Source organism: Eubalaena glacialis, chromosome 19 (assembly GCF_028564815.1).
Source record: "Eubalaena glacialis isolate mEubGla1 chromosome 19, mEubGla1.1.hap2.+ XY, whole genome shotgun sequence".
NCBI lineage: Eukaryota > Metazoa > Chordata > Mammalia > Artiodactyla > Balaenidae > Eubalaena > Eubalaena glacialis.
The window spans coordinates 9,299,450-9,323,043 of NC_083734.1; the positions used below are offsets into that span (position 1 = coordinate 9,299,450).

The following is a 23,594-nucleotide window of genomic DNA, read 5'->3' on the forward strand; positions in this document are numbered from 1 at the left end:
GGTCATTTCTTTACTCTTAATTCGACATGATTGCCCATTATATTCTTGCCTCTTAGAGAAAGCAAAACTCATAGTTAGTAGGTAAACATTTCCACAAATTTTTACAAAAGGCTTTTTGGCTGCTTTTCTTACAGATACGAGATCCTAACTCCAAATGCTATTCCTAAGGGTTTTATGGATGGCAAACAGGCTTGTGAGCGCATGGTAAGCTCTTCTGGATTTTTCTGGTTCGTGGGCTGTTGACACAATCTTTCCTGTAGCAAAAATAATAAACAGACTCTTTCTCTCTCAGATCCGGGCTTTAGAATTGGACCCAAACTTGTACAGGATTGGACAGAGCAAGATATTTTTCAGAGCTGGAGTTTTGGCACACTTAGAGGAAGAAAGAGATTTAAAAATTACCGATATCATTATCTTCTTTCAGGCTGTTTGCAGAGGTTATTTAGCCAGAAAGTAAGTGGGAAATCATGTATTAAATGCTTAGAGTGTGTGCTTGTGCTAATAAGCATGTGTTTTGTGCTAGAAATACAAGCGCGTGTGAGACTTGAGGTCCCTGTCCTGTGGGACCGAGAGCCAGGTAAGCAGACACACGTTCTAAATAAGGACACAAACAAGGGGCCAAGACAGACGATAAAGGGGTCCTGCTTCAGCGTGGGTCCTCGGGGAGGGCTTCTCTGAGCCCGTCTGTAAATGAGAGGTGTCAGCAAGATGATCCGCAGGTCCAGTCCAGGAGGGAAGGAGGAGAAAGAGTACCTTAGCAAGAAAGAGGGAGGTATCTCCTGTGACAGATCCAAAAAGAAAAGAGGGGCTAATAGAGGATTGATGAAGAGCACAGCAAAGGGAAGGGGAGGGCAGGGCCTTGTTCACACCCGCGTGCACACACACACACGTGTGTGTCTGGGGGTAGGTGGCAGGGGCCGTTTCTGGCAGCGTCTGTGAACAAAGTGCCTGGTCCCGTGACATGAGTTGAGGTCGGCGGAGCAGGCCCGCCATCCGGCAGGGACGTGGTCATGTCCCCGCTCCCCAGCCCAGCCCACAAAGAACATTTACCTCTAGGGAGTCTCCTATGACAGCGGCTGTCAAAGCACAGTTCGTTCTTATTTGCTGTAGACTGAATGTGTCCCCCAGATTCGTGTGCCAGAATCTCATCCCCAGTGGGATGGTGTTTGGAGGTGGGGCCTTGGGGGTGATTAGTGCATGAAGGTGGAGCCCTCACGAATGGGATTAGTGTCCGCATGAGCGAGACCCCACAGAGCTTCCTTGCCCGTCCCCCATGCGAGGCGACAGCAAGAAGAAGCTGTCAGTGAGGACATGGGTCCTCGGCAGACACGGAATCTGCCGGGGCCATGATCCTGGACTTGCCAGCCTCCAGAACTGTGGGAGATAAATGTTTGTTGTTTACAAGCAAAACAAAATAAAAACAAAACCACAGTTTTCTTTAACTAGTTTTCCTTCCTCTTCTTCAGGGCCTTCGCCAAGAAGCAGCAGCAGCTGAGCGCCCTGAAGGTGCTGCAGCGCAACTGCGCCGCGTACCTGAAGCTGCGGCACTGGCAGTGGTGGCGCGTCTTCACCAAGGTGAGCGCCCGGGACCAAGAGGAGCCCAGGGGCGGGGAGGTGCAGGGTGCGACAGTCAGTGTTCAATGTCGTGAATGTAGGTGAAGCCGCTCCTACAAGTCACTCGCCAAGAGGAGGAACTCCAGGCCAAAGACGAAGAGCTGCTGAAGGTGAAAGAGAAGCAGACGAAGGTGGAAGGGGAGCTGGAGGAGATGGAGAGGAAGCACCAGCAGGTACAGCTCCCCGGTTCCCGCTCAGCCCTGAATGGAGACGCGCGACCCGCGGATAGGGACCCACCCAGTGAATTCCGAAGACACAGCATCTTGTTTTGTGTGTATTCTTCACTCCTTTCCAAAGCATAGACGTTTGAGCATAGAGGTAGCAGACGTATTAGGCCAAGCATTGGGGTATATATAAACTGAAATCAGCTTGACCTCTTGCATTTTTGCCTTTGTCACCCGTTGGACGCCCAGATGATCACGTTTGCTATCAGGTGTGCGTTTAACACCAGTGAGACTTCTTCTGGTATTAGCACCTTCCTGTGACTGCTCACAAGGGACCTAGAAAAAAGTAAAAGGATGAGACAGTACAAGGCACCCCCCTGCCTGCTCTCCAGCCACAGTGGTCTTGAGTCCACATCCCGTTCTCAGGAAGCTGTGCTTCATGGACAAAGCAGAGACTCAGGAAATGTTTGTAGTTGACAGTGATAGGACTGATGTGTTCAGGGCCAAAACGTTCAACAGTAGAGGCCAGAATATCATTTGAAACCAGACGGCTTCAGTCACCATGAACTTCATAGCATTTGCATAATATTTCCCCTCCTATTCTTTGGTCCCTTTGTGAATTACCTTAATAGTAAGAAAGGGAATTCTTTAAAATAGCATGAATTTAATATGTATTATTCAGGATAACATTTTTCGTTGTTTCTGTTGTCTAAAGTTTTCACCCAGCTTATTTTGCTAGAGCCAAAGACATATTTGAAAGTTTTGCAAGTGATGTTATATATTTTTAACTCTGGGTTTCTTGGGTGGCCTGCACTGACCACTGGAGTCCCAGTGACCGTCTCTTGTGCATAACCGGCCAGTCATAGCACCGGACGCTTTATTGTGATTGCAGCTGCTAGAAGAGAAGAATATCCTGGCAGAGCAACTACAGGCAGAGACTGAGCTCTTTGCTGAAGCAGAAGAGATGAGGGCAAGACTTGCTGCTAAAAAGCAGGAATTAGAAGAGATTCTCCATGACTTGGAGTCTAGGGTTGAAGAAGAAGAAGAAAGAAACCAAATCCTCCAAAATGAAAAGAAGAAAATGCAAGCACATATTCAGGTATCTGTGATAAGTTTCAGTTAGGATTATAGTTTGGGTTTTCCAAATGGATCTGTTGAGTGAATAGATGCTATGGGTTTGGATTCTTGTGTCCATTGAGGAACAAAAGGAGCCTAAGTAATAAGTCGTTTCTCCCCCACAACCCCTGTAGAAGATCATTTGAAGCACACATATAATAGATTCCTTCAAACGTAGATTTGTTATTTTGAACAGGAATCTTTTTTATGTTCTGATGTGGCATCTTAGAGGATGCAAAGTGACTCAGAGTAGAAACATCCCAGGGTCTGTGGGGACGGAGTTTGTTCTCTGTGTTATCATTAATAATTCCACTGCTCACTCCATTCATTAGAGAGACACCTACGAGGTGGTTTGGTTCATAAGAAATGCTCAGCACTGACGCAGGAGGTGGCCAGGAATCAGAATACAACACTTAGCCCTTCCTGCTGGTAGCTACTTTCTTATGAGATCCAGCTGTCCTCACATGAAGCACAGCTGTCTCTGTGATTGAATACCCAGATGAGTGATCCAGACAACAGTGTGCTTGTACCCTGAGACACGTTCTCCTTGAATCCCACCCCAACCTATCCAGTATGGCCTTGAGTGTCAGGGTGTCTGTATCTGCCACCACTGCTTCATGGGTCCAGTACCAAACGTTCTTTCCTCCAGATCTCTCCCTTAATTTTTTCCCCACCACTTAGCTTATCTTTGCAAAGCACAGACATTTCAGACATTTCTCAAAACCGCAAAAGATATCATATTATTTCCTTGGCAAATACCCCATACAATAAGTTGTCCAGGCCCTCTCCACTCTTCAACACAAACAGCTTTCCAGTATCCCATAATAGGTTGGCAAAATATCACAAAAGCTGTAAAAAGTACACATTAATCCAGCAATTCTAGTTCTAGGACTTTAAGCATAAATCAGTGGAAGCCTACTAATTATCTAACAATAGGGGATTCTTAAACTACGGTAATAATATACAGTTATAAATCTAAAAGATGTTTATTTTTATGGGTATTTATATTAATAAAGAGAGTTGCAAAAGAGTATACACAATAAGCTCTAACTAAAAGTATATAACTTACAAACTATGTATGATTTTTATAAGGGAACATACAGAAGATCTAGAATAATAGTCACCAATAATAGTGAGTTCTGGTGGTATTATCAACAGTTTTGATTTTCTTTTTTTTTTTTTTAACTTTTTATTTTATACTGGAGTATAGTTGATTAACAATGTTGTGATAGTTTCAGGTGTACAGCAAAGTAATTCAGTTATACATATATATGTATCCTTTTTCAAATTCTTTTTCCATTTTGATTTTCTCTTTGTTTCAGAGCATGTGCTCATTTCAGTGATAATATTTTACTCATACAGGGTAAGGACACCCAAAGTCATCTCCAGCCTCCCCAACCTACTGTTTTATGCTCCACGTTTTAACAACTTCACATGAAATGCTTGCATTACTCTCTTTAGAAAACAAGCATTTCCTTGTAAGAACAGGGTTTTTGTTGTTGTTGTTTTTTGCTTGTTTTGTTTTTCAATACTTTTCATCTTCATAACCTTTACTCTAGACTCTTTCACTGGGTTTTCGCACTGTTATCTTAATATCTCCATTGTAAATTCAAACACATTATAAAATATCTATGGTAATGTTATTATTAAATATTAGTTTTTTTCCCCTCTGATGGAATATCTGAGATTCTATATTAACTGCATGGCCCTTGGGAAAACCCAACCTTGTTGGTCGCTTGTCCTTTTTTTTTTTTCCCCCCCGCCTGTGAGGCTTTCAGGGATTTCTGATCTGTCTCCTTTTCAACCAAAAACTACTAGAGCTGTTTTTGGTTTTCGTTTTGTTTTCAATATTAATTTCCTGATTATAACACTATATTGTAGAATACCCAGAGAATACAAAATAGCACTTATAAGTCTCCTCCCACCCATCATCCCATTATCCCTATTATTTTTTTTGCATATATTTCTGAACAGATATATGTGGATTCATTTATTAATTGAATTACACTGGACCCACTGTTCTGTTCACTGCTTTTGTCACCTTAGGAGTGTGCAGTGCAGGGATGCAGTGGACAAAATCCAGACTCTGGGAAACTGTAGGACAAATGACCTGTGGGTTTTTTTGTTTTTTTTTTTTTTTAACAAATAAATGGTGAGAAAAAGGGGGGAGAAAGAAATTTAAGGGAACCTAGAGATTAAAGCAGTCTTAAGGGTCTTATCAGTCAATCACAATGTGTGAACCTTATTTGGATTCCAGTTCAAACAAGTGTATTTTTAAATGATCTTCATCTTTTAGAGATAGAGCCTGAAGGTTTACAGATGAAATATGATGTCTGGGATTTGCTTCAAAATAACGCACGGGGAGGAGGGAGAAGCTGGGGGTTTAGAAGTGACCACTGACCATTAGCTGATGCTTGTTAAGCTTGGGCTGATGCATTTGTGTCAGGGTCACCATGCTACTCTGTACTTATATGTGTGTTTGAAGTTTTTCACAAAAAAAGTTAATCTTGTGCAGAGGTTTCATTACAGAATCAACTGTGATAAATTATTTAGCCAAAGTTACCCTTGAAAGTTTCTTTTTTTTAACCTCTGTGTTTATGAGCTTTTATTTATTATTATTATTTTTATATATAAATTTATTTATTTATTTTTGGCTGCGTTGGGTCTTCGTTGCTGCACACGGGCTTTCTCTAGTTGCGGCGAGCGGGGCCTACTCTTCGTTGCGGTGCGCGGGCTTCTCATTGCAGTGGCTTCTCTGGTTGCGGAGCACGGGCTCTAGGCTCGCGGGCTTCAGTAGTTGTGGCACGCGGTCTTCAGTAGTTGTGGCTCTTGGGCTCTAGAGCGCAGGCTCAGTAGTTGTGGCGCACGGGCTTGGTTGCTCCACGGCATGTGAGATCTTCCCGGACCGGGGCTTGAACCCGTGCCCCTTGCATTGGCAGGCTGATTCTTAACCACTGTGCCACCACGGAAGTCCCTTGAAAGTTTTTTAAACTGGCCATATATTGTTTTGTATGTACAACTCTGTTCTGTAATGCATATGTTTATTAGCTACAGTAACGTAGGGTATGAAATAAAGAGAAGCGTGTTATAGGAAAACCGTGTGTAAACTCTGGAATCCTACCCAGTTTGGTGATGCGCTCACGTTGTGAACGGCACGGCACGCCTGACCTGAGACGGCCCTTTCTCACCGACCTGTACTATTTCCATGGTTGTTTCTGAGTCGTCTTTCTCTTCTCTTTTGGCTAAACATACATAGTAGAATGAATTAAGTATGTGTTTGATGTAGTTGGACTGTATTATTCAATTTCCCTGTGTTACTACTATTGTAAAGTACGGATTTTAATAACTACACGTTATCCCATTTTACAAATATACCCACTTTTAATCACCAAGACTTTTCTGAAGTATGTTCATAGTTCCTCAGTATGATAAATAACACTTTGCTACAGGTCTCTTAAATATAAATCACATCTGTGCCTTTTCCTGAAATTGCTGGTTTAAAAGAAATGCTCTTTTTCAAAGCTGCTGCATTTTCCCGTGTTGGCTTCTAAAGGAACTGACGCACTTTGTACTTAACCTATAGTGGACACAAGTGTCTGTTTCACATAATTACATTTTATATTTTTAAAAATAACCCTGCCATTTTGAAAATCAAGAATTGGCATTTCATTTTTACCTTGCTTGTTAGCGTGTGTAGAATCTCGTAGAGAAGTGTGGAGACTGACCGCATGTGCTTCTCCCCAAGGACCTGGAGGAGCAGCTGGACGAGGAGGAGGGGGCTCGCCAGAAGCTGCAGCTGGAGAAGGTGACGGCGGAGGCCAAGATCAAGAAGATGGAAGAGGAGATTCTGCTTCTCGAGGACCAAAATTCCAAATTTATCAAAGTAAGAGACTATTTCCATTTAAGAGCTGATTTTATTTTTATTTTTATTTTTTTAATAAGTTTATTTTATTTATTTATTTTTGGCTGCATTGGGTCTTCGTTGCTGTGTGTGGGCTTTCTCTAGTTGTGGCGAGCGGGGGCTACTCTTCGTTGCGGTGCGTGGGCTTCTCACTACGGTGGCTTCTCTTGTTGCGGAGCACGGGCTCTAGGTGCACAGGCTTCAGTAGTTGCGGCACGTGGGCTAAGTAGTTGTGGCTCGCAGGCTCTAGAGCGCAGGCTCAGTAGTTGTGGCGCACGGGCTTAGTTGCTCCGCGGCATGTGGGATCCTCCCGGACCAGGGCTCGAACCCGTGTCCCCTGCACTGGCAGGCAGATTCTTAACCACTGCGCCACCAGGGGAGTCCAAGAGCTGATTTTAGAATATGGAAAATACTTGTGTCAATGCTCTCACTGAAAGTGGCTTCAAACAGGAAATTCTCAAGATTTCAGGTTCATTTATTCAGTTTTCTCTCTAAGTCTCTACAGATTTATAGTCGGTATAGATTTCTAAAGACAGAAACTATTTAATTTTTTTAATCCACCAAATATCCTTTTAATCCCTGAGATGATTGAGCGTGCACATTTTGTGCCCTTTGGACACTCACCGACGACTTGTTCCCATCTGGGTGGTAATACGTTCAGTACCGGCTGCGGGACTGCAGGCCAGGCGGGCGGGCCAATGTTACTTGTTTTCTAAGTAATAACCAAACCCAGTTGTCACTTTGAATGCCTTTTCTGAAGCTGTTTTTCCTATTCAGGAAAAGAAACTCATGGAAGATCGCATTGCTGAGTGTTCCTCTCAGCTGGCTGAAGAGGAAGAAAAGGCAAAAAACCTGGCCAAGATCAGGAATAAGCAAGAAGTGATGATCTCAGATTTAGAAGGTGAGTGTTGGAGGTTAGAGAAATTTAGGGCTAGGACATGTGAGCCTTTAGATTTTACTTAAATCAGAACATGCTGTAATAGAAAATGTACATGGGGATCGCTCAACAGTTTGGGTTCAACTATTAAAATAGGCCTCTTATATGATGTTGTCATTTGCCTAGTCACCAAGTATTTAGTGCCATCAAACGGCACTAAATTATCTTTAAACTTTTACTTTTTAAAGTTAGGTCCTGTAGTAAAATAGATTGCCCTTTGGTGGACACAGTTGGGACCTAAATTAAGTTTGAGCTGTACAGGCCGTTAAATTTGTATGTGTTTAATCTAAATGCTGCGTCGAGGTGCCTAGGTTTCCCTTCACAAAGGGACAGCTGCTGACACAAAACCTGGCAGGGACAGGAGACTCTGTGCAGGGTAGCAGTGTCTCACTCTGGTGGCCCAAGTCATGTCAGCAAATGCTAGGATTTTTGCAAAATGGATCACTGCCTTCTGCAAAAGAAATAAGAAAAGAGGGTGGAAGTTGGAAAGAGCCCAGAAAACCTTCCCTTTGACCCGCAGCTGGAGACTGGCATCGACAGAGGAGGAAGAACGTGGCTCTTAACACCCTGCTGTCGCGTGGTCGTTTATAACGGGGAGAAAATGAGTGGTTTCTAAAACTATATTTAGGATTTTGTTGTCCTCGTTGTTGTCAGCCTGAAATTCTTTCCATAAACCATTCTTACCCGTAGGCGATTCTTCTGGGAAGGGTAGGTAGGCCTGTCCTTTTCTCACCTGATTGATGGGCGGGTGAGGACAGTGTGTGAAGGGAAGCATCCCCGGCCCTAATTAAGGAATCACTGCAGGATTCAGAGGGCGGGCGGGAGAGATGCCCACACTCTGCCCTCTCGCCCTCAGGGCTCAGGAACTGCAGTCTGGGTTCAAACCAGGGATTCCCGGTGAAAGGGGAGCAGGGTGACAGGAGTCACACGCCGCCCAGCCTCTGCCAAGCCCTCTGCAATCCTGGGCACAGCACGGGGTCCAGGTCACTTTGGCTCTGATAGCGGGAGCCCGCTCCCTGTGGAAGGACAGCCTTAGAATCCTCCCAGTTTCTTCCTGAAAATTCCACCCTCCTACTAATGTATCTCGTCTTCGGTTTGATCTTAATGGGTTTCAGGTGATGGAGCGGTTGGCAGGATGATACTAAGGCAGCGACATGCTTTAGAATACAGTGGCTAATTTTCAACTTTGATCAGTTTATATTTTGAATTTGTCCATATGGAGTGACATTCAGTGTGTTGAGGGGCTTCTTGTATCTTGCCCTAAAGAGCGCTTAAAGAAGGAGGAGAAGACCCGCCAGGAACTGGAAAAGGCCAAAAGGAAACTGGACGGCGAGACCACGGACCTGCAGGACCAGATCGCTGAGCTCCAGGCGCAGATTGACGAGCTCAAAATCCAGGTGGCCAAGAAGGAGGAAGAGCTGCAGGGCGCCCTGGCCAGGTCTGCACTAGGCATGCGGCTGGAGGGGGATTCCCGACAGATGAGACCCCGGGACACTGACTTATGGCCTCCTTGTCACCGGGTGTGACACGGGCCTGGGAGACCCGGGAGCATTTGTGTCGGGGCAGCCAGAAAATCTCATCAATCCTTCTTGGTATTTACACTTAAAAATCACGAGTCATATCATGAAATCCTTGGAAATTCACACCTGAACAAACCGTTTTAACCATATCAAATGTTCTGGTTTCTGTACGTTACAGATTAATTTCAATATGATTTAGAAGTTTAGAGGAAATCACTTTTCAGAAATATTCCCCCCTCTTCTAGCATGATTTGCTATTCAGTCCTAAACCATTCAGTTACAGAATGCAAGTCATATATAGTAAATACATTTATACTAATATTTCATTTCTTTATAAAGAATAACTATTTGGCTACATGGTCATAGGACTCAGTTTAATTTATAATTTATTACAATCAAGAAAATCTTATAACAGAAATTCTTCTCTGCCTCCGTCACTGTTAGTCTTTCTTTGGCCACTTGCAGAGGTGAGGCTGGAACCCAGAACTAAAATTCTCCACCTGCTCCCATGTGTCAGCTTCCCCTCCCTCACCTCACACTTCCCACCTATCCCCGGTCAGAACATCCACCCACATTAAACCACACGTGAGCAAAAAGATGCACCAGAGGATAGAGAAAGCGTAGAGTGGAGGGTGTGAAGGTGGCGGGTCTGCTTCCACTTTGTTCCAAGAACTTCTCTGAATTTGCAGATTCGCTGTGGGCTGGAACCAATCTGACGGACAAGACCGCTACCTTGAGCAGTGTTTTAACTGGAAGAACATTTGCTTGAGAGGGAATTTTTAAATATTATAATCCTTAAAGTGAGATGGTCCTCCCTTTTCATGGAGAACTTTATTAGCCTTTTGGACAGGACCCAGACTCCGTCCTGATACCAGCTCTGGGCCTCCAAGCCGTGGGCTGGGGGTGGTGTCTCAGGGTCTCCTTGTGGGAAGAGCCCCTGGGCGCCGGCTCTGAGCGCTTCCCGTGCCCGGGTGTCTCCGCAGGGGTGACGACGAGACGCTGCACAAGAACAACGCGCTTAAAGTCGTGCGAGAGCTGCAAGCCCAGCTTGCTGAGCTGCAGGAAGACTTTGAATCCGAGAAGGCTTCGCGGAACAAGGCGGAAAAGCAGAAGAGGGACTTGAGTGAGGAGCTGGAAGCTCTGAAGACAGAGCTTGAGGACACGCTGGACACCACGGCAGCTCAGCAGGAGCTGCGGTAAGCGGGGGCAGGGCAGAGATGCTCGTCCTCGGGGAGGGCGGTGTTTTCCTGTATGCTGTCACTTGGAGCATCCTCTCTCCCTCATGGAAACAGTGGCAGGTGGAACGGTAACAAAATCTCGGTGGTTAGAAACCAACCGGCCTGTAGGTAGAAAGCACAGGGCGGGTGGATGCACCACAGCCAGGTGCGCAGAGGGAGGTGTGATCAGAAGACCCCAGGTACGCACACGGGGCTGGAGGGAGAGTTACACCTGAACCAAGTAAGGGGGGCGCAGGGGCCAGAGGGCTAGAGGGGACAGACACAGAAACGGGAGGAAATGGGGGTGTTTGGGCATCTGCTGGCTGTAGCAATTGGTCTGATGAACAGTGGTGCGGAAACAGACGAGAAGGAGGCCCGTGTCCACAGAGACAAAAGGACGGGTGAGTGCAGGCACCCACATAACAGATGGGCCAGCCGCCGAGCGCAGGCAAGAGGAAAGTGACGCGCGCAGCCAGACTCGACTCACAGGAAGCCCCAGGAGAGCGCGCGCAGCTAGCGGTGGGCAGGTGGGCTGCCTGAGGCCCCTGCTGGCCTCCTCCTGACCGGCTCCTCCCCCCTCAAGACCAAGCTGCCGGGCGCGTGAGGCCAGCCCAGGAATCCCCAGGCTGCCTTGGCGGGTAGACCTGGCTGTGCACATGCTCACACGCGTGCACACACCCACACCCCTGCCGCCTGTCCCAGGCTGTGAGTGGTGGGGACGGGAGCCTGCCCCCGAGAAGGGGGCTCAGGGAGAGCCTGCAGTAAGGCGAGTGCAGTAGGGGTCATTTACAGAGGCAGGTGGGTAGGGGCGTGTGCCCGTCGGGTGCTGGGCATGGAGAGAAGCCGTGCCGAGCCGCCAGGTGAGGTCAGACGGTGGGTGTCCGGAGCGCTCAGTGCTGAAGAAACGGAGGAGGTGAGCCCAGTAACGTGCCAGGGACTTTGCCCGCGAGCACGCAGGGCCTCCCGGCAAGGGAAGGATGTGTCCCCGCAGAGCCACCTGAGCCGGTGGGGCTAGAGGCTCCTACCCGCCTCCACAGAGCAGCTCTGCTTTTAGCAGTTTTAAGTCCTGGCCTTGTCTCTAAAATACCTGCTTTTTAAATATCTGGAAACCACTGAACTGTGGGATGGAACCCACAGTCTAATGATTAGACTTGGTTGAAATAGCCGTTCTCAGCTGGGCTTTCAACCACGGTAGAAAAAAAGGTTCTGCTCACTTCTTCCCTTCAACTCTTGTTTTAAAAAAAACAAAAAGTACCAACGATATGCGCCTTTTTTTTTTTTAATTTTTTTTGGCCACACTGCACGACTTGCAGGATCTTAGTTCCCCGACCGGGGATCAAACCCACCCTCCATGCATTGGAAGCACGGAGTCTTAACCAGCGTACCGCCAGGGAAGTCCAGTATGTGCATATTTGTTAAAACCGTGGATGTGCTCCAACACAGCACTCCCTGCTTCTGCTGGTGAAGGGGTCGGACGGCCTGCAGTTCCGATGCGTCAGGGGAAATGGTGTTGCCATCTGGTAGATGGGGGGTGGACTGAAGTAACCTCGATGGAGCCTCTGTCTTGCTGGGCTGATGCTTGGATGCTGGTGTCCCTCCTCCACCTCCAGCATCCATCCCTGCCTCTGCACGGAAGCTGGCAGAGGCCAAGGCCAGACCCCCGCACGCCTTTCACCTCCAGCGAACGTGTGGTCGAGCCAGGCTGCACCACCACGACGCTGGTGGCTCCCTTCGTCTAGTGACCTGCCACCCCGGAGCTAGCAGCCACCTGGGCCCCTTTTCTCTTTGCTGCAGCTGGTCGCAGCCCCTAGATTTCGCTTCCTTGTAAAGAGAGGAAAGTGCGCCCACACAGCAATCAGCATATATGTCACTGTTCTAACTGGCTACGGGTTTTAGAGCAAGTTTGCCAGAGTTGTGCTTCCGGATGATTGGAAAGGTGCTGCTCTCTGAGCTCTCGGTGCCACGGCAGCTCTCAGCAGGAGTGGTATTTACCTTAACTGGCTTCAGCACTAGGCTGTGCGCTTAAAGGTGGTGCCGGGGTACAGTGTCCTGCCCGATGAGCCTTTACCAGTGCTTTTGGGGATTTACCCTCTTCCGGTTTTATTGAAATGCCAGCTGGTGCTGTGGCAGGCATTTTGGCATCTTGTGTTAAGCAGCGCCTGGCCTGTGATGCACCCAGGCTGCCCCGAACGTCCGAAGACCCTTAGGGACATTACACCGTGTCTCGACTGTAAGTCGCATGTGGAATGGGGGTCGTGCTGGTTCTGGAAGGTTTCCCGCTACCACAGTAACAGACACGCCAGCCTCCTGGAATCCATGTCATGTTTCAAACAAAAGCAGAATTTTAAAAATGTGCATTTAATTTAGTCATTCAACTAATCCTGAGCTTTTTCCTCTAAAATTATGTTTCTCTAGCACCAAACGTGAACAAGAAGTGGCAGAGCTGAAGAAGGCTCTTGAGGAGGAGACGAAGAACCACGAGGCTCAGATCCAGGACATGAGGCAGAGACACGCGACCGCCCTGGAGGAGCTCTCGGAACAGCTGGAGCAGGCGAAGAGGGTAGGACGCGTCGGTGGGCAGCGCGGGGGGCCAGACGCTCCCGCGGCGGCTGCTCTCGGAAAGCACACTGCTGGCCTGGGAGAGCCAGGCGCCCTTGACTTTATTTTAGAATCACATACTCCTCTCACTGACAACCCTCTTCCTCCTGATGCCTTAGCTCTAAACCTTCAGCAGCTGGAAGTCTGCTCTCGCTCACCTGCTGCCCGGAAGTCGCCCGGCCCTGCAAGTGTTCCTGGTGCCCCGCCCCTCCTGCCCCCCGTCCCTCCTGCCCCCCGTCCCTCCTGCCCCCCGTCTGCCTCAGGCACCGCACACGTCGTTCCCGCTTCCGCATCTCACGTGCTGGCTCCCCGCACTGCTGCCAGCGCCCCCCCCCCCAGACTGTATCTGCTGCCCCGAGCGGTGTGTACAGGGGTGCTCCACCCACAGACGTCTTCACGCTCCGAGAACAGCAGGTGTCTTCCTTCATTTATGCAACAGATGTCGACTGCGGGCTCACTCCGTGTCAGCACGGTTCTCCGGATCCCAAAGCCGTGCCCTTTGCGTCCTCTGTTGTAAAACTGCTAGTGAACTCTTTTTCCCTCCTCTCTCCTAGTTCAAAGCAAATCTGGAGAAGAACAAGCAGGGCCTGGAGACAGACAACAAGGAGCTGGCGTGCGAGGTGAAGGTGCTGCAGCAGGTCAAGGCCGAGTCTGAGCACAAGAGGAAGAAGCTGGACGCCCAGGTCCAGGAGCTCCACGCCAAGGTCTCGGAAGGAGACAGACTCAGGGTGGAACTGGCCGAGAAAGCGAACAAGTTACAGGTAGGCCTGGACAGCCTTTCCTGGACGTCGCCCCCAGTGTCTGGCGGGGTGGGGAGGGGAGGGGACTGACTGACACTGGAGGCGCCCGGGCTGCCCCAGGTCCACATTAGGCTCCTTGTGTTGTCCTCCCACTTGAAGCTCACAGCGCCCCCCGGGTGAGTCTGGTGGACGAGGACGTGAGAAGCTCGCCTGCCTCTGGGCTCTGCTGAGTCCACAGCCCTCCCCGCCCCACTGCTGCCAAGACTGATGAAGTGGGGGGGGATCTCTGAAGGGCGTTGCTAAAATGAGGATAAAGAGAAACGCCATCAGCTTGAGTTTCAAGTATAGAAACGTCCTCCGTGTGCCTTGCCTTTGCTCACGTGACTAGAGGACAGACTAGAACGAAGGGCGACTCCTGTCCCTCTTGTCGAAGACCCGCTGTCCCCACAAAAAACACAGAAGGTCTTACGCCACGGGGGTTTCTGGGGGGAGGTATTTTAGAGCTATCATTAATTAAACACGAAAAAGAAAAAAATGTTTTCACCACGTTATTCATAAAATCCGACCATAAGAAGTGGCTACATATTCATGATAAATATATCATACCAGATTTTCTTTCAGCTTAAAAAGAACTGTGGGCTGTGACTCTTAGAATTTAAACTTCTTTGAATCTGTGTGATAAAGTTTTCAAGTTCTCTAAGAAAATGAATTATACTTGCGCCCCCTACCCACCTCCCCCCACCATATGGACAGTGCATCTTCGTGTGAAAAAGGGTTAAAATAAACCACCTGCTGGTCTTGAGCCTCCTCGCATAGGAAGGCAGCCACTCTTTCAGAGGCTTTGGTATAATTTTTGTCTCTTGACGCTGAAACACAAGATAGCAAGCCAGTTAGGAGAACGCCCTCCACGTGCGGGCTCTGCCGTCCGAAGCCTCCCTGTCCGGGTGGTAGGGGAGGCTGTCTGCGGTGGCTGGCTCACGGCCTGCTCGTGGGGGCGGTAGACTCTCGGTGGTGAGCCCTCCTTAGCTGAGGCCGGCCCCTCTGCCCCGCAACATGCTCGCTTTGTGTGCATTTAGGGTCCAGAGCCACCACTCTTTTCTCTCTGCCTACTGCTGAAGTGAGTCATAACCTTTCACTCCTCCTTGCAGAATGAATTGGATAATGTCTCAACTCTTCTAGAAGAAGCAGAGAAAAAGGGTATTAAGTTTGCCAAGGACGCAGCTGGTCTTGAGTCTCAACTCCAGGACACACAGGTATTCCCCCAGGGGTGGGGCGTTAATAGTAACTTTGCTGTTTCTGTGATCTGTAAGTTGGTGAAACATGCTATTCCCAGAACTGCCCTCTTATCACCTCTGATTTTCTGCTCTACTTTTTTTTCTTTATATAAATTTATTTATTTATTTATTTTTGGCCGTGTTGGGTCTTCGTTGCTGCGCGCAGGCTCTCTCTAGTTGCGGCGAGCGGGGGCTACTCTTCGTTGCAGTGCACGGGCTTCTCTCATCGCGGTGGCTTCTCTTGCTGCGGAGCACAGGCTCTAGGCGCACGGGCTTCAGTAGTTGTGTCTCGCGGACTCTAGAGCGCAGGCTCAGTAGTTGTGGCGCGCGGGCTTAGTTGCTCCGTGGCATGTGGGATCTTCCCGGACCAGGGCTCGAACCGGTGTCCCCTGCATGGGCAGGCGGATTCTTAACCACTGCACCACCAGGGAAGCCATTCTGCTCTACGTTTATTTTCAACCATCTTGCACCAAAACCAGCCCTGATGCTCAGGAACTCACCTTTGAGCTCATATCTAGAGCCTGCGGTTCCTGTGTCTGGCAGGCGTGTGGGTGCCTGGGAGGCGGCTCTTGCTGTCTGGCCAGGCGCTGCCTGGGGTGTGGTTCACCAGGCAGTGGTCCTGTTACACATTCGTGCGTTGCTGGCCATTTTAGACATTTTCTCATGGTTTTTGTTCATTAACACTGACCTGAGAGAAACAGGAAAGGATTCCAGGAGTGATAAAAGACGTGAGAAAGGGAAGCTCGCAGGTCCCTGGCCTGGGCCCCTGGGGGGGGGGTGACGCTGCCATTGCTCGTGAACAAGTTTGTTTTTGGTTTTTTGGCCGCACTGCACGGCTTGCGGGATCTTGGTTCCCTGACCAGGGATTGAACCCGCGCCCTCGGCAGTGAAAGCGCGGAGTCCTAACCATTGGACTGCCAGGGAATTCCCTCGTGAACAACTTTAAAGCAATATTGTATTAAGGGCACTTGTTAAATGATCAGGTGTGTTTTAAAATCACTTGTTTGTTGACATCACTGGGTATTTCTCACACACTGAGACTCTGTTTTTTTTAGCAGAGGCATTGTGGTTTGGGTGATTACCATAACCTAAGTACTGACCGTTTATAAAAATAAACAGGAGCTTCTTCAGGAAGAGACACGCCAGAAGCTGAACCTGAGCAGTCGGGTCCGGCAGCTGGAGGAGGAGAAGAGCAGCCTCCAGGAGCAGCAGGAGGAGGAGGAGGCGGCCCGGAAGGGCCTGGAGAAGCAGGCGCTGGCCCTGCAGGCCCAGGTGCGCGAACCACTTGGGACGCTGTGTGGCCTCAGTGTGTGTGTTTAGCAGCGAACGTCCCTGCCCTGCTGGGTGGTTTCAGCTCCATTTGGGACAGTTAATTGGGTCTTGTTGGGAGCAAGGTAAAGACCCTCGGACGGTGTCAACTATGTAAATTCCAATCCAGTCATCCTTTTATAGATGATCAGCGAAGAAATTTATGGTCTAAGATTCATTTGCTCAGAAACACATAGTAGAGCTTTCTATTATTTCTTCTGACAGAATATTGAAAACAAGTTTTATCTTTATTCCTCAAGTGTGAAATCCAGTTGAGTTCTTTAATAGTGATCTTTTTTCCCTCAGTTGACAGATACCAAGAAGAAAGTAGATGATGACCTGGGGACAATTGAAAGTTTGGAAGAAGCCAAGAAGAAGCTCCTTAAAGACGTGGAAGCCCTGAGCCAGCGCCTGGAGGAGAAGGCCCTGGCCTACGACAAGCTGGAGAAGACCAAGAACCGCCTGCAGCAGGAGCTCGATGACCTGCTGGTGGACCTGGACCACCAGCGCCAGATCGTCTCCAACCTGGAGAAGAAGCAGAAGAAGTTCGATCAGGTGGGCGCCCGGCGCTCCCCACCCCGGGGCTCCAGGGCCAGCGCCACCCGTGTTTCCTCCTGGCAAAGCCCTCGCCTTTGTCATTTCGGCTTAAAATAATCCTTTCTTATTTAAGAGCAATATATATTTATAGCAAAATTGGAAAAAGCAGACCAGCATAAAGAAGGAGACAGGAGAACACCCCTGATATTCTTAGCAGTAATTCAGGCACGTAGCAAATGAGAGGAGTCTGTGTTGCTTCTGAAATCGATGTTTGCTGTTTCCCAACGCCATCCCGTGTAGCTGTTAGCAGAAGAGAAGAACGTCTCTGCCCGCTACGCGGAAGAGCGAGACCGGGCCGAAGCAGAGGCCAGAGAGAAGGAAACCAAAGCCCTGTCCCTGGCCCGCGCCCTTGAGGAGGCCCTGGAGGCCAAGGAGGAGTCTGAGCGGCAGAACAGGCAGCTGCGGGCAGACATGGAGGACGTGATGAGCTCCAAGGACGACGTGGGCAAGAACGTGAGTGTCCCGGGCGCCGGTGCCTTCAGGGCAGGCAGGCGACTCTGGGAAGGCCCAGCCCTACAGCGAAGCGGACTGGGAGTGTCTTGGCCGGTATATAAATAGGGGGTTAAAGACTCCCGGGATAAGCCATCAGGTTTTCTGCAGTCTGTTCTCGGTTACCTGTGCCAAAGCCAGGCAGGGAGTCCTTGTCGCTTTCACGGGCCCTCCCCGCCCTAAGCTGCATTCTGGCAGAGCTCCTTTAAACGAAGGGTTTCTCTGTTCCCGAGTCTCAGGTGGTTTTCAAACGCAAGTACCTGAGGTCCCCTCAGATTGAGGGTAGTGGGATCTGTCTCCCGCAGCGAGTGGGGAAGCTGGAGAGGAGGAGCCAGGTGGGACCCCCTTGTCCTCCCACTGCACACGCCTTCCCCAAGAGCTGCTGTGATTTTTATTTACCCTACCCCCCTCCCCTAGTGTACGAGGTGTTGAGGATAGTGACGGGGACCCAGGCCTGGGGGTCAGAACAGGTCGGGGCTTGACTCTCCCCCAAGCTCCCATTTAACCTGTCTAAGCCTAAGTTTCCTCTTCTGTCAAATGGACGTGATACTTGCCTGTTTCATGAAGCTGCTGCAGCTGTGCCCTGAAAAGCATAAAGTCCTCTCTAAAGATAAAAGCTCATTTTCCTGGGACACGGCCTCTCTGGCCACATCATAAGGGAGGAAGGACTGTCCTACCTTCCTGCTGAGTCTCCTACAGCCTGGGGACCGGCCCCGTGGACAAGAAGAGGCCTCCTAGAGTAGAAATGGCCAGGATTACATAGTAAAATGTAGAGAGAGAATTCCACCACTGATTCCACTTTGTTGTTCCATATTAGTTTTCTTTAGAACAAACGACAGTCCCACATTCATTCCACAAGCATTTCCTTTGTGCCTGTGAAGTGCCGGACACTAAGAGACACAGGCCCTCCTCACGCTGTAAGGCTTCTCCTGCCCACGTGAGAACTGACATGGCAGTGAACCCCAAAGGGACACATAATAATAGCACCTGCGCACACCTGCTTGAGGACTGTCTCCAGGATCAGAGGGGACGTGAAGGGGGAGCACCCAGCACAGCGCTTGGCACCGAGAACTTAGTAAACGTGTGTGGTGGGGATCTTTGCGCAGGGAAAGGTCAAACCTCTTCTTCACTCTACCCTGCTTTGCGGGCCTCACACACCTGGTATGTAAGTCTCCACATGTGCATTTTCAATACAAATGACCTTTTCCACAGCAAGAGGGATGTACTATGTTAGACACAGACCTCAGGCCAATGGCCAATCAACAGGCGATTCCCCTGACACCATGCTCTTTTTTATTGTTCACCGCTTTTAAAGATCTCTCGGCTTCAAGGTCATGGGAGAGTAACTGATCGACTCTAGAGCACATGTGAATAAAGAAATCAGGCCCGTCATTCAGATGGCGTGCTCTGAAATGAGGACTAGCGTAGCTGCAGTGGGAGGGAAGGATGCATGTGGGGGAGGGGTGCCTATAAAACAGGAACTGCTGTCCTCGCTTGTCCCTCCACCAAGGGTCATCCCCTCCCTGTGCTTCCTGGGGTCTAGGTTCATGAACTTGAAAAATCCAAACGGGCCCTAGAGCAGCAGGTGGAGGAAATGAGGACCCAGCTGGAAGAGCTGGAAGATGAGCTTCAGGCTACAGAAGACGCCAAGCTTCGCCTGGAGGTCAACATGCAGGCCATGAAGGCCCAGTTCGAGAGGGACTTGCAGACCAGAGATGAGCAGAACGAGGAAAAGAAGCGGCTCCTCATTAAACAGGTAGGTCATGGAAGAGTGGCCCCCAGAACAGGGACTGGTTTGTTCTCAAAGCCCAGTTTTGGGTCAATATCTTATTCATTCACATTGGAACATATTAGCTGGAGGAAATTTATTTGGTCATTTGATAATTCTATTCTTTAAAATGTAATACAACTGGTTTTGATTTCCTATTTCTCAGATAATATCACTGCTACTTACAAGCCAGGATATCCATTGAAAAGCCCTTAGTGGAATCTCCAGGGATATGTAGTCAGGTTCAAGTTCTGTGAGTCTCATGAGTATCGATAAAGGGAAGAATCAATACGTACTTGACAAGGTGATTCAGAGTATTCCGAAGGTCAGATCACACGTCCTCATTAAGCCACTCTTTAAAGGGAAAACTCTAGGTATTTACATTTTTTTAATTTTAAGAAGTTGCTTGGGCACTTATGATTTATATATTTTCCTGAGTGCATGTTAAACTTCTAATTTAGAAGTTTACTTTAAAAATTAATTGTGGATATTTTCTCAGTCCCTTGGAGTTCATGGTATCAAGTCTTGGATCTGAGATATATTTAATTTTGCTCTGTTATTTGCAGTCCACTAATACTTATTTTATTAGTCATTTATTGCTAGATAACAAATTACCTCAAACTTAGTGACTTAAAACAATACACATTAACTGAGTTTCTGTGGGTCGGGAATTCAGAATGGACTTAGCAGGGTGTGTCACCTGAAGGCCTGACTGGGGCTGGAGGGTCTGCATCCTGGCTGGCTTGCCCACGGGGTGCTGGCCCACCTGCAAGGTGCTGGCCCGAGACCTCTGCTCCGGGCACGTGGGCCAGTCTCGTTGCATCACCGAGACCACGAGCTCTGCCTCCTTACGTGCCTTTGCTGTGATCAGTGGAAATGGTTTGTACCAGTGGTGGTAGTCAAAGATCTCTGTGTACAAATTAACTGCTAATAACAGTAATAACTGCCCAGTGGCAGACGGCACCTCTCCAGAGTAACCCGAGCCCTCATGTGCCGGTTCTCTGGGTGGGGCACCGGGTCTGACCAGCGTAACCCGATGCGGTCCATTAGGTGCGGGAGCTGGAGGCTGAGCTGGAGGATGAGCGGAAACAGCGGGCCCTTGCTGTGGCTTCAAAGAAGAAAATGGAAATAGACCTGAAGGACCTGGAAGCTCAGATCGAGGCTGCAAACAAAGCTAGGGATGAAGTGATCAAGCAGCTCCGCAAACTTCAGGTAAGTGCGGCCAGCCGTCAGTCTTTGGTGGTGGTAGGTGTCATCTGGCCCTACTTAGATCGAGCGCGACATGGCCCGTGAAGCTGGGGAGAAGGGCTCTGGGCAGCACCCAGCCTGCCATCTTGCCTGCAGGCTCAAGGTTGCCAGGTCACCCCTGCAGAGAGCACAGTGCAGCCGTCAGCCTCGGCTGTGGGTTGGGGCCACAGGCCATAAAGATGGCACGTGTGCAGCTCCAGTGTCTACAATGGGCCAGTGCTTGCCCCACTTGGACTGATCGGGGTGGAGTAACCAGCGGGGGGCAACCACCGGGGACAAGCTTTTGGGGCTCTGAACAGCCTCTGATGCTCCACTAAACATGCAGCCACTGAGAGGAGAGTAGTGTCGACTTCCCTCCGCTGGTGCCGTGAGCTTTAGTGAGCCTTTCCGTCTGATTGAATCATCACTTTTGCTACCCAGATGGTGTGCCGGTTTTCACTATCACAGTGACAAAAAGTGATTTCTATAGTAACTCACGGTATTGGCAGGATGTGATGGGCCCTTTCATATAAGTAGGCACAACTTCCCTGGAGGGAAGTTTGTTAGGACAGAAGCTTTAGAAAGTTTCCATTCCTTTGACCTTGGTGATTCCGCATCTTGAGAATTTATTCTAACAAAATATAAATATGAGGAGAAGTACTTACATACAAAGATCATGGCTGAAGTGTTATTTATGATGGCAAAAATGGAAATAACCTAAACGTAGGTGGACTGCCAGCCATTCAAATGATGGGGATATGTATGCAGTGACACAGGAAGATACAGTGTAGGGAGGGCAGTTTAGTTTGTGACTCAGCACAGTGTATGTGTATAAACTTCTATATACAGACATGTACATATACACATTTAGAAAAAAAGTTTAGAAGGAAAAGTCATCTCTGGATAATAGATTTATGAGTAACTTATTTGCTTCCTTACACTTTTTTAAAAAGCTAAATACAAAGGTTTTTACTTTGACCAGCTAATTACAAAGAATATAAATTATATTACTATGACTTTAACAGCTTTATGGAGATATAATTCACACACCATTCAATTTTTAAAGCGTTTTTGCTGTTTTTTAGAATATTCATAGGGGCTGTGCGAGCATCACCCACTATCTCATTTTGGACAGTTTGGTTCCCTCTAAAAGAGACCCTGTGCCCATTAGCTGTGACTCCACACTATCTCTGCCACATCCAACATTGATCAACCACTAATCTACTTTCTGTCTCTATAGATTTGCCTATGCTGGACATGTCATATAAATGGAATCCTACAATATGTGGCTTTTTGTGACCAGCTTCTTTCACTTAGCATGTTTTCAAGGTTCACCATGTTGTAGCATAAATAAGTACTTCATTCCTTTTTATTACCAAATAATATTCCATCGTTTGGACATACCATATTTTTTTATTAATCCATTCATCAGTTGGCATTTGAGTTATTTTGACTTTTTAGCTACTATGAATACTGCTGCTATGAACATTCACATATATTTGTGTGGATGTGTGTTTTGCTAGGTTATATGGTAATTGTTTAACTTTGAGAACTGCCCAGTCTTTCCACAGCAGCATTTTACATTCCTACTAGCTATGTATGAGGATTCCAGTTTCTCTACATCCTCACCAACAATTGCTATTGTCCATCTTTTTAATTATAGCCATGCCAGTGGGTATGAAGTGGTATCTCATTGTGGTTTGTTTTTTTTTTTTATAAATTTATTTATTTATCTTTGGCTGTGTTGGGTCCTCGTTGCTGCGCACAGGCTTTCTCTAGTTGCAGCGAGCGGGGTCTACTCTTTGTCGCGGTGTGCGGGCTTCTCATTGCGGTGCCTTCTCTGTTGCGGAGCACAGGCTCTAGGTGCGCGGGCTTCAGTAGTTGTGGCTCGCGGGCTCTAGAGCGCAGGCTCAGTAGTTGGGGCACACAGGCTTAGTAGCTCCGCAGCATGTGGGGTCTTCCCGGACCAGGGCTCGAACCCATGTCCCCTGCCCTAGCAGGCGGATTCTTAACCACTGCGCCACCAGCAAAGTCCCTCATTGTGGTTTTGATTTGCACTTCCCTAATGACAAATGATGTTGAAAAGCTTTACATGTGCTTATTGGCCAATATCGTATGTGGGAAAAAATGTCTTTCAGTCCTCTGCTAAACTTTTGAGTTGTCTTCAGTAATTGAGTTGTAACATTTCTGTATATATTCTGGATGTTTCCTAGGAGATACAGTTTCCAAATATTTTCTTTCATTGTCTAGATTATCTATTCACTCCCTCAATGGTATTGTTTACAGCACAAAAGTTTTTAATTTTGATGGAGTCCAATTTATCTTTTGTTTCTTCTGTTTTTGTTACGTCTGTGAAACCACTGCCTAATCCAAGGTCCTGAAGATTTAGTCCTATGTTTTCTCCTAAGAGTTTTATATTTCTAGCTCTTTTTCTAAATCCATTTTGAGTTAATTTTTGTTATATGGTTTGATATATGAACCCAACTTCATTCTTTCGGATATGGATGTCCAGTTGTCCCAGCACCATTTGTTAAAAAGACTAGTCTTTCCCCCCTTGAATTGTCTTGGCACTCTTGTCAAAAATCAGCTGACCAGAGACTTGTGTTTATTTCTGGACTCTCAGTTCTATTCCATTGATCTCTATGTCTGTCCTTCCACCAGTACCACACAGTCTTGATTACTGTAGCTCTGTAGATTGTGTGGTTGGAAAGTGTGACTTCTCCAACATTGTTCTTCTTTTTCATGACTGTATTTTGGGTTCCTTGCAATTCCATTTAGGATCAACTTGTCAATTTCTGCCTCCCCCCCCAACCCCCAAAGCCCCCCACTTGGATTCTTATATTGTGTTGACTTGGAAGATCAACTTGGAGAGTATTGCCATCTTAACAGTACATGGCTATCATTCCATTTATTTCGCTATTCTTTTTTTTCAACGATGCTTTATTTTATAGTTTCTGGTGTACAAGTCTTATACTTTAGCTAAATTTTATCCTTTTTGATGCTAAGTGTAATTGCTTTGTTAATATTTAGAATGTTTATAGTTAGTATATAGAAATATAATTGATTTTTGTACAGTTGTCCTTTGGTATCCGAGGGGGATTGGTTCCAGGACCCCCCTACTCCA

At 47.8% G+C, this 23,594-nt stretch overlaps 1 protein-coding gene across 2 annotated transcripts in view; it reads left to right on the plus strand.

Moving 5' to 3' along the window:
- The window catches only part of MYH10 (myosin heavy chain 10), a 136,507-nt gene that overhangs the window by 104,509 nt on the left and 8,404 nt on the right, over positions 1-23,594 (plus strand). For both annotated transcript variants that reach the window (XM_061175183.1, XM_061175184.1), the window contains 17 exons: positions 135-204; positions 293-453; positions 1,467-1,575; positions 1,656-1,787; positions 2,671-2,877; positions 6,640-6,777; positions 7,573-7,696; positions 8,999-9,170; positions 10,236-10,448; positions 12,885-13,029; positions 13,622-13,828; positions 14,956-15,060; positions 16,201-16,353; positions 16,696-16,944; positions 17,227-17,439; positions 19,019-19,231; positions 20,294-20,455. In XM_061175183.1, coding sequence (XP_061031166.1) covers positions 135-204; positions 293-453; positions 1,467-1,575; positions 1,656-1,787; positions 2,671-2,877; positions 6,640-6,777; positions 7,573-7,696; positions 8,999-9,170; positions 10,236-10,448; positions 12,885-13,029; positions 13,622-13,828; positions 14,956-15,060; positions 16,201-16,353; positions 16,696-16,944; positions 17,227-17,439; positions 19,019-19,231; positions 20,294-20,455 — 2,773 coding nt within the window. The remainder of the gene's footprint in view (positions 1-134; positions 205-292; positions 454-1,466; positions 1,576-1,655; positions 1,788-2,670; positions 2,878-6,639; positions 6,778-7,572; positions 7,697-8,998; positions 9,171-10,235; positions 10,449-12,884; positions 13,030-13,621; positions 13,829-14,955; positions 15,061-16,200; positions 16,354-16,695; positions 16,945-17,226; positions 17,440-19,018; positions 19,232-20,293; positions 20,456-23,594) is intronic.